The 10,278-nt window shown below is 36.8% G+C and overlaps 1 protein-coding gene across 1 annotated transcript in view; it reads right to left on the bottom strand.

The window, feature by feature from the left end:
- Positions 1-1,476: 1,476 nt before the first annotated feature.
- The window catches only part of TAF4 (TAF4 RNA polymerase II, TATA box binding protein (TBP)-associated factor, 135kDa), a 35,524-nt gene continuing 26,722 nt past the window's right edge, over positions 1,477-10,278 (bottom strand). The window contains exons 9-15 of the mRNA XM_010081012.1: positions 10,002-10,116; positions 9,190-9,359; positions 8,458-8,588; positions 7,693-7,818; positions 6,347-6,403; positions 6,147-6,266; positions 1,477-2,912 (exon numbers count right to left, since the gene is read on the bottom strand). Of these exons, the coding sequence (XP_010079314.1) occupies positions 2,745-2,912; positions 6,147-6,266; positions 6,347-6,403; positions 7,693-7,818; positions 8,458-8,588; positions 9,190-9,359; positions 10,002-10,116 (887 nt within the window). The 3' untranslated portion in view covers positions 1,477-2,744. The remainder of the gene's footprint in view (positions 2,913-6,146; positions 6,267-6,346; positions 6,404-7,692; positions 7,819-8,457; positions 8,589-9,189; positions 9,360-10,001; positions 10,117-10,278) is intronic.

Genomic DNA, 10,278 nt, shown 5'->3' with positions numbered 1-10,278 from the left:
GTATTTGCTCCAGTACTAATGTTCAGTGCCAATATCTCAGCCAAAAATTACATGAGTTTTAACTACTGGAGGGAGATGGATGCTACCAGGTTTTCAGACTAAAAGAACAGGAAATTTTAAAAACTGAAAAATTACACACAGTGAAGGGCTGACTGTGCACTTAAAAAACATGTTATTTAAAACAAAACCAAGAGCTACGGTCTTGCAGAAGATCTCTCCCTCCTCCCAACTCCCTTGGCCTCTCCAGGGTATTTCTAAGCTACCACCTCTACCAAAGAGGGAGAGCAAAGTACAGCACACCATGAAATAACTTTAATTTTTCAAACATGTCTTACCCCCAACTTGCTATTGGAAGCAAGACCTGAATGTCAGTTTCTTCCCACCTTACCTGCCAGAGCTCTGCAGATACCGTGCTCCCTCGCTGGCAGCCAGTGGTGATGAACATCTACAACCAACGCTCATTACAATTAAAGGAAGGCTATGACAATGTTTTGGCCAAAAGTCACAGTTGTTTCTTTCCACTTCATGACATTACACAATTCGAAAGACAGTTTGGAGTTTACAAACAACATCTTCAAGTTAGTGTCACACATGGTGTCAGGGGAGTACATCACTTCAGGAGCAAATCTGTTTTTTCAGAGACAGCTGATCTCTTGGTGTGGACCAAGTCAGTGTTGGGCTGAGTGCCAGCTCAATGGCAGTGTGCTTCGAGTGGTGGCCTGGAGATAAAATTTCTTGCATACAGACAAATCTATCAAATTAATGTGATTTTTCTATTAATCTAATAGTAGGATTAGGCCCTCAAAATTGTGAATGACTATTTTTTAAGTTGCCCATGAGAGGGGGAATTAAAAACCACAAACAAAAGGGAAGTTAAACTTTCAGTACAGAGCATCAGAAATACACCTTCGCAGATTTTCACGTTAATGATGAAAAGTGTGCCCCTGATTATGTTCTTTTATAGTTGTGCTCTGAATTCTGTGTTTTATGTCACACCTTCTTCTGGAAAGCACTGCAGTTAATTGTGTTTCAGGGAGTAGGGTGCCCTCAAGCAGAGGGCATTTTATTAAACCTTCACTAGACAAAACCAAAATACTTTTAGGATATCTTCAGAAACTTCCCCCGCTTAAAAAAAACAAACAAAACAAAACACCACTATGCACTGATCTTTGTCCAAGACCCCTAAGACAACAATGATATTTCAAGATTCATAAAGTTACATGCCTCCAAAACACTGACAAAACAAAACAACATAAAAAACCCAAAGTGCATCTTTAGGAAACAGCATCCCCTCAGGTAGACTAATCTTTTACTGTACCAAGAAAAATAAATCCAAAAAGAGAAAAGATTTAGAGAGAAAAATACATTAGCAAATACAGATAAATTTGTTTTTAATAAAGGAGTTAATTTTCTTTCAATCCTATATAAAACAATAGCAATTAAAAACTTCATTTTTGAAAGTAAAATATTTACATATGAACAAGTAACTGTGCAAAATTTACATGAAAAAAAAATGGAAAGACAGGATTTCCTAAAAGACAAAATAAAAGGGGTGTAACAGTTGTCAGGTGTTGATAAAAATACTGATCAGCATTCAGTTTACACGCAAGAGAGTTAAATTCTACCATGAGAGTTCACACAAAGAAAGCCAAAGTATTTACAGTCATAAAAGTACTATCAATAGACAATTTAATACAATAACCTCTGAAAATATAAAGAACCAATTAGTATATTTGTAATAAAAAAATAGGTACAAAGAAGGGACTTTGCTCTGGACATCTTTAAAGTAGGCCCACAGCTTGCATACAGTCTTTTAGCAAAATAATTATAGTTTACATAGCCATTTTTATGTTATGTGCCAAAAATTATGTACAATTACTGACAAAATACACCAACCATTTTTCAACACTTGATTCACACTGAGAAACAGTCTTTTGATGATTCCTCTCAACTTTGATTTTATTTAATCTAAGCTTTCACTTTAGCTAAAAAACACAGTGCAAGTAAAATATATTTATGCTGAAAAGGTTTCTCTTTTTTTCCTTTTTTTCCTTTTTTAACTTTACAGCTTTACAAACTATAGCAAATAAAATGCATTTTTACAGATGCTGCTAAAACATTCAGAAGTAACCCTCCTTTATGGGATTTCAGGGCCTCTAATAAGCAATAATGTGATTAAAATTGAGGTTATGTTTAAAATTAACTGTATATCCCTCTAGATTTTGAACATTTTGGGGAAAGATAAATATTCTTTAAAAAAATCAGTTTGCTTTGCTAACTGACTGTTTTTTTAAAAAAAAAAGCTAAATGAAATGAGGTCATCTGCTGTAGACATATGCCTATATAATTGATTTAGTTGAATAAAACTGAACTAAAAATGCACAATTAATGTCGAAACTGCTACAGGGCTGACAAAGGGTAGCTAGTTATTTGCTAAACGATTCCATCAGTCTTTATATATGGCTTGTTTGGCAAGAAGGCCACTCAATCAAGAGATGAGTTAAAATTTAATTGTCCTTTTATAGTATCCACAGGCCTTGTAAGTATCCTCATTGTTACAGAAATGTATTTCTCTTATACTGAAGAGTTTATTTATAAACAGGAATATAAAACTGTTCCATGTAAAGAGGTGGTTGTTTTTTAAACAATATCCCATTTGCTTGTTACAAAAAGGCGTAATTTGTAAATATATAAAAAATGTCCTCAGGCGTCTCTCCGTCAAAAATACCTTGATCTTTTCCATTTTACTTAAGGAATGCTTTATATAGCAATAGTGAATGGCTTGTCTCTCGCTCATTTTCTAAACAAAATATGAGGTCCCTGAGGTTCACCCGCGTTATCCTTTGTCGCGTAAACTGTCTGGTTGTTCCAACTCCAGAGCTGCCTGGGACTGCTGCACTTGAACCAGATCCCTGGAAAGGAGAAGAACAGAGAAAACAGAACATGTCAGTGCCCCCAGGTATTCCAAAACTTTTCAGAGAGAACATGTGAGGTAAGAACTAAGTGACTATATACAGGAAGCTACCCCAACACAACATCAGCATACAGATCCCAAGGGTGGCCTTGGGGTTCTTGAAGAACTGGGGAGCAATCTTACCCCCTGGACAGCAAGGTCTTGAATAATGTCCTAGATCCCCCTTGATATTTGTGGTAGGGGGCCATGAGCTCTCCTTTTGGTGACACCAGCTGTAACCAAGCTCGATTATTTTACAAAGTAGCCATCCTAGACACAGTCAGACATTCTCTAGCTATCTCTGAATTCTATCACGGTGCCTCTTCCAGTGAAGGCTGGGATTTGATCGCAGCCTGTGCACATGCACCAGAAACAATTTTTCGGTAGTTAGAGGGGTACAAGCTGGCTCAGAACAGCAGAGATGAAAACCCCTCGGAAGCAGCCTCCCCCTCCTCCTGTGGCAGCAGTAAGGCACAGCCACCAGTAGATGGCACGCAGAGACCAAAAAGCCAACTTTCACCTCAAACTTTAAAGTCGGGAATCTTTTTGGCAGCTGCCTGTTGCTGACACCTTGCTTTGTGTATTTAGGTAAGTAATCCAGGCATTCAGAGTGACCGGAAACAGGTTATATTTCTGTGGATTATCTATGAATCCTTTTTTCCCCCCCCATTTTCATTTACTAGGATAATGTTTTCTTTTCTTTTCTAATGGTACTCCAATACTTAGCGACACAAGGTCCAAATGCACTCCACTAGTGAATAAAGATTTATCTGCTCGAGAGTTTGGGGATTTTAAAAGACTGTTCTAAATAACAACACCCCAGACTTGAGAAAAGCCAAAACTGTGAATAAGCAGCTGAGGCTCACACTGCTATGTTCCTCTCTACATGTAGGAGTAGTATATTTATGATCAATGTACATTATTGATGAAGAAACCAATCTAAACTTGCACCAGAAATTACCATCTCTGGGTTAGTAGCACACTGTGTTCAGTGCAGCTGTTCCTGCTTCACCGCACTGCTAACAGTGAAGTCAGACGTCTGTTTCTCAAGCAAATTACCTGTTGGACCAGCAAGTGTCAAATCACTGAAACCCTGTAGTTGGAGCAGTTTAAAGGCTGGATTTTCAAAAGGATGTTTTAAGGCACTTGCACAACTTAGGTGCCTATTTTCCATAAACTTCAATGGAAATTAGAAGATGCAGGAGAGCACTGGATGCTAACTAAATTTTGTCAAATACATATATCTGACTACTAACAAGACAACAGAAAGAATGGTTGGAGGGGCTTTTTGTTTTTGTTTTTTAAATATTCTTTAGTAGAAAAGCACAAGTCTGATTTTATTACGTAGACTATAACACTTTAAATTAAAAGGTAAAACTTCATGAGTCTTTAAAGACAGAGAACTATGCTACTCTTGTAGGCATGGAATAAGTTAAAGAGATTTCTGGTAACTTTCAATAAAATCACGTGGACGTAAAAACTCCAAAACTGACAGCAACCTGTTCTGTTGAATTGTAAAATGAAACAATACAACTACTACTTAGAAGTTATTTTAGATGTAATTAAGATTCAGCATTCCTCAACATCAAAAGCTTAGATTTACAAATCTGTGTCTAAGTAATGACAAACGTTATTTTCCACACTTCTTGTAATATGCCTTGACTACAAACTGCACACAAATGGTGACAAGCCGAGCTCAGTTTAAAAATGTCAAGTGACACAGCAGCAAAAGCACAGCTGTGAGTCTATCAGATCAAAAGCAGCTGGTTCTTAAACAGACAAAAAGATTAGATTTCCAGGGAACCTGTAGTTAATTGGTTAACCAGTAAGTGATTAATCTAGGATAACTAAATTAGTCAGATTTAGATGAAATACAAACAAGTGTTCACAGTAGATGCAAAATACATCCCATAACCTAAGAGACATTAACAGGCTATTAACATTGCACAGTTGAGCTTGCGTACCCAAGCAATGCCAACGTTAACACTGCGTGGGATACTTCAGTGTTACTCCTCAGAGACTTCATTTATATACATATCTACCTTTGTAAAAGTGCTACATTCTGCAATTTTTAAAATTTTAAAACACGTTTATAAACTTCAATGCAGTCATTTGTTGACTTATAGAAGTCTTATTATCAGTAACAGGCATTTTAGTAAATTTCAAAAAAAAGTTACTTTAAAAGGTGCTCAGGAGGAGGCTTGATTTTTTAATAAATAAAAATAACATTTACTAGTATTCAAGCTGTTCTCTAACATTTTGTATCAAGCACATGTCAATTATCACTTCTAGCAATTCAGTATAAAACAAGGTGAATTCTTTTGAAACAAGAGGCTTTTCTACAGTATAAATGCTTTAGCACTAAAAATTTGGACTGCTCGAGGAGTAATAAACAGAATTATTAAACTATTACTATCCTGTCACTTGCTATCAGGTCCAAAACTGCAGGGGAAAAAAAATCTTCAAATTATGATGAGATCCTTTGTCCCTGTAAATGACAAGTTTCAAGAATATTTTGTTCTTTTTAAACACTAGAGAAATCCCACATTGAATCGCTTCCATGCAGAAAGCAATTTTATACCATTTAATGTTCATTAACTTGTTTAGAAATACAGCAGATAATCAGATACTGAGCATACTGATAGTCTGCAGAGAAATTTTTAGAAGGACAGATTCAACAGTAGAATATACAAAGGACACGCAAGAACATCATAATCAGACAGAATCGGTCAAACTCATCTGCTGTAGAGATATTAAAACTAAGGCAAATCAACAGCTAAGAAAGAAATCAGGCAAGATCCTGTAACTGAAGCTCCTGCTGTCAAATTCAGCAGTGATTCAATTCTACCACTGCACCCGCCTCAGCAATTACTCTGCACTCTTATCCAGTTAGATTGGCTACAACTGCAACAACCCCTTCCCAAAACTCCAGAGGTCCAAAAAAAGCAGACTTGGGAGAATAGAGATGGCTTTTCTAGCATTCCTCCAGTTCCATGAATGACCACTAAAATTTTATTCTCTATGTGACTACACAGATGCTAAAAACTGATCCTGGCCTTGGAGCAAGCAAATCTGAACACAAAATACAATTCTGCTGCTCAGAAAGCTTCCAGAAACCAGCTAAAAGTCTCCGAACAGAAAGGTTTTTACAGAGGCTGACATAGCAAAACCAAACATCACAATTACACCGTACCTCTGTCCCTGATCCAGATCCCGGCGAATCTACTTTCCTCTTCTTTCTGGGACCGATTGCAGCTAACGCAGTCAAATTGGCATCCCTCTGTCTCATCTGTGCTAGCTCTTGTTGCTGCATCTGCATTTGCCAGAAGAAGTACAGTCACTTATTTTTCTTTCAATTTCCAAAATAAAAGTTCATGTTAAGGTAACACTTACCTCCTTGGCCTTCTGTTTCAACCTAAGCTGTTCTGGATCTTCTTGTCGAGATCGAGACTACGTTGATAAAGGATGAACATGGAATGGTTGGAGAAAAATAAAAATTATTTTGATTACAAAAGCAGTTAAAGATTCTAAGTTTTACATAACATATTAAAGTTTTTCTTAAACTGCAGCAGGAAGTGGAGAATACCTACCACTCTCAGAGAGGGCAACAGGGGAAAATCATTTTTAGAAATTAAAAGCAGTTTTCCATTTCTTAGTTTCAGGTATCTATTTTTGAAAAAGCATCCCCTTTTTCAGCTTTGTTAAAAACAGCAAAGGAATAGCTAAGCATTTATGCCTTAAACAAAACCACTCCAAGACACAAATTACACAGACCTGTGAATTGAAATACACACACTTTGCATATAAAAAAAAGGCATCAAACCTGTACTTTTTGGAAAAATTCCTCCCCTTGCTGTGTAACTATGCACTTACTAAGAACATATCTTTCTGCTACACGTACACACCCAAGGCAGACTCCCGTTTAAACAAACTGCAGCTAACTGACCAACAGACCATCTGCACCAGCATTTGCCCATTTCACGTAGGCACCTACAATTATGTGTATGTATCATACTTTTAGAATCATAGAATCACAAAATCATTTAGGTTGGAAGAGACCCTTAAGATCCTCGAGTCCAACCGTAAACGTAACACTGCCAAATCCACCACCTGTAGCGTGGTGTAGAGTCTTCCAGCTCAGGTACAACAGGAACCAACTGAAATTAAGGTGTTAGCTCATAACTTACGTGATAACATTGCACTACAAAAATTGGATCACAAACCCAACAAAAACCTTAGGTTGTTTTGTACATTATTGCTACAGCACTCCTGCCTAGATAGTCATATTCATCCTATATTCAGGTTACTGAGTAAAACTACAAACTCTAAGGCTTACATTTGTGATTCCATCAACTGCTTCTTATTTATTGTATTTCTCCAACTTGTAAAAATCAGTTTGAATACTATTTCTAGTCCCCATAATACCTGTAACCTCTCTATTCCATTTAAGAGTACCACCAAGCTATAAAATTCATCTTTTTCACAATGCAAAGTGGAAAAACTAAGTTTTGAAACCTACTTTAATTTGGGAACATGTAATGAGACTGGCAAAGAAGCTGTCTCACATGCTTTACCATGAAAAGCAGAACAGAGCTCTAGCTGAAAAACATATTAATCAAGCTCCATCTTTGAAGACTAGTCCTCCCCTTCATTGAGAGTGCTTTAGAAGGAAAAGAAGCTCTGCAGTTTTGACGTCAAAAATGACACTTTGCAAACGTGTGTGAAATCCAAGCACTTGCCTTTGCTGCACGCATTAAAATTTCCCTTTCTTGTTCATCTTTACGCTGCTTTTCTATTTGATCAAGTTGTTCAAAGAACTTGAGCTGTGCCCGAACGTCACTTGCTTGCTCGTATCTTTCATCATCCTGAAAACACAGCAAATATGTTTCTCATTACATTTCTTAAAAACAAAGCTGTTAGCTTGTACTGTACTGTAAAAGAACATATACATTTAAAGCTCAAATGTTCACTTTGTCCTTTTCAAACAAATAGCAACTGTATATTTACACCAGTCAAACTAGGTAGAATTGTTAAAAGCATTTTGTTCTATTCCATGAATCATCAGATTTTGACTTTAATATCATCACAGCTTTAACCTCACGAACATATTTCATGGGTGGTGTGTAGTTTTTTTAAATGCTGTTTAGGCATTTGCATCTATTAAGAACACGCATCTGTCAGATAGCAGTCTCTTGAGAATTCATAGCAGTGCTTTTATCTGCCCGTCTGATTGTACAATCACTCAGACACTAAACATTTGACATAATAAAAGGGAGGGCACAGTTTCTCCGCATTTGTTTTAAAAACATTTTGTATATGCAAGCTGAAGAGTTCTAGTCACCCATGTGTATTAATATCTTAATGTAAGATGAATCAGTCAAAGGGAATAAACAACCTAACCTCACAGAATGGAAAACACCAGCACTCATGCATTACAGCCAACGTGAGAGCCTGCTGAATTTGTCAAATTTTGCCATTTTATTTGTGCAACTAAATACAGTTACCTTGTAAGAAATATTCTTCTGTTGAGCAGTTTCCGATAGTTTTTCCACGAGGTTTTGTAGTCTTTGTTGTGTAGCATGGGATACATAGCTAACTACATCAGGATGAATTTCTGTTATTCCATGTTTTTTGCCTATGATTAGGACAGAAGTCAGTTGGAAAAAATTATTTTACAACACAGCTAAACATGAGGCTAATCTCAGCCACGGAAATTTAAATGCTGTTTGCAAAATAAGGCTTCCGGGTATTTCTCAGATAAGTATAAAACTGCAAATGGCACATATATAAAAATCTACATTAGCTTAACAAAACTTACAATCTATTAATAAATGCTGTATACTACAGTATAACAAATAATTGGAAGAATGTTTTTTGTTCTACCATCAATTCTAAATTAGTAGGTATGACAAAAGTGTCTCTAGATTTATTTTTTAAAAAACAAAATGTCATTATTTTTGTTGTGCCTTATCAGTTTACACAGTCAGAATTTTAACCAGGTCCAGTTACTTTGATGTTAAATTGCCAAGATTTCAGAAGGCAACTCTATAGGTTTGCTATTCCTCAACGTTATTCTACTTTCATAAGCTGAATGATTGCCCAGAAGCCTCAGAATATACAAAAGGTAATGACTCCAGCAACTTTAAACTATCCAAATAAATTTCTATGGAAAACGCTTTCAATTAACCCAAGACTAGTGACATTTTTTTATTAAAGTTCAAGAGAAATCAACGTACCTATTTCTAATATCCTTCTTTGTAAAGGTGCTGGGAAAAGGAAGGTTTCATCTTTACAGGACCTTGTTAACGTGCCCACTAGCTCAGAGTTTGTTGCCAATATCCGAGCACTTTCTTCTGACAGGTTGACTCCAGCCATTGATGCAACATCATTAATGTCATCATCATCCCTTAAGAAAGAAAAGCTCATTATAATCATAACATTTAGTGCTTATCTGCACACACTGCTACAATACCCACAGCTGCATATAATGAATTCCACAATAAACCTGAATACTTTATTTCACTTTTGCATTTTATTTGCTTTTATTATATGATAAAATAAAACTAACATCATTTGATTCCAAAGAGCCCTACAAGTATTTTTGCAGTTTTGTAATTCCTAACTGTTTTCTCAAGATCCTTTCTTACATAATGTTTCAACACCTTGAGAAACAAGAGACCACAGGCATCACTACCACACCACAACAATAAACTGCACTCAGCACTGTAAGCCAGGCTCTACATCTGAACAACCCAAGCAGAGCTGAGAGGAGTGAAGGTACGAATTCTATTTGCTTGTCCAGGCAGGAATTTTTTGTGAGGTTTGGCACTTATCCTTAGTGCCAGCTAAATGCTAAAACCAGTCTGGCACAAGTATGTCCAACAGCTGTGTGTTAAAGTCTCTATTAAAGTAGCAAACCTGCCTGCAGAAAATCCATCTATAGTTATTGAGAGTTTACCCAGCCTGATTCAGCACCACAGAAAGGTTCCCAGCGAGTACAGCAGGCTGCCCAGGCAGCACAAGCACAAATACGCGTACAGTTCCTCACCTAAAAGAGCCTCCCCCAGGTTCTTTCAATTTATTCTTCTGAGCAGCAGCTACTTGTGTCGAAACAGTGGCAATAGCTTTGTTTCCAGGTAATACTGCTGGTTTTACCACAGGTACTGCAAGAAAAAAGACAAGATTTGTTACTCCGTTTAATCTGTATCAGAGTTCAGATTTACAAGCCAGTCATGGGTCATAATAGCAACAGACCTAGTGCAAAGACTTTACCTCAATAGTTCCTATCACCGTTTCACCCATCTAAAACAGGACTCTCCCACACA

The sequence above is a fragment of the Pterocles gutturalis genome, unplaced genomic scaffold, assembly GCF_000699245.1.
Source record: "Pterocles gutturalis isolate BGI_N339 unplaced genomic scaffold, ASM69924v1 scaffold1774, whole genome shotgun sequence".
In the NCBI taxonomy this organism is placed as follows: Eukaryota; Metazoa; Chordata; class Aves; order Pterocliformes; family Pteroclidae; genus Pterocles; species Pterocles gutturalis.
Note: the sequence above shows the minus strand (reverse complement) of the source record. Positions and strands in the feature narration are given on the sequence as shown.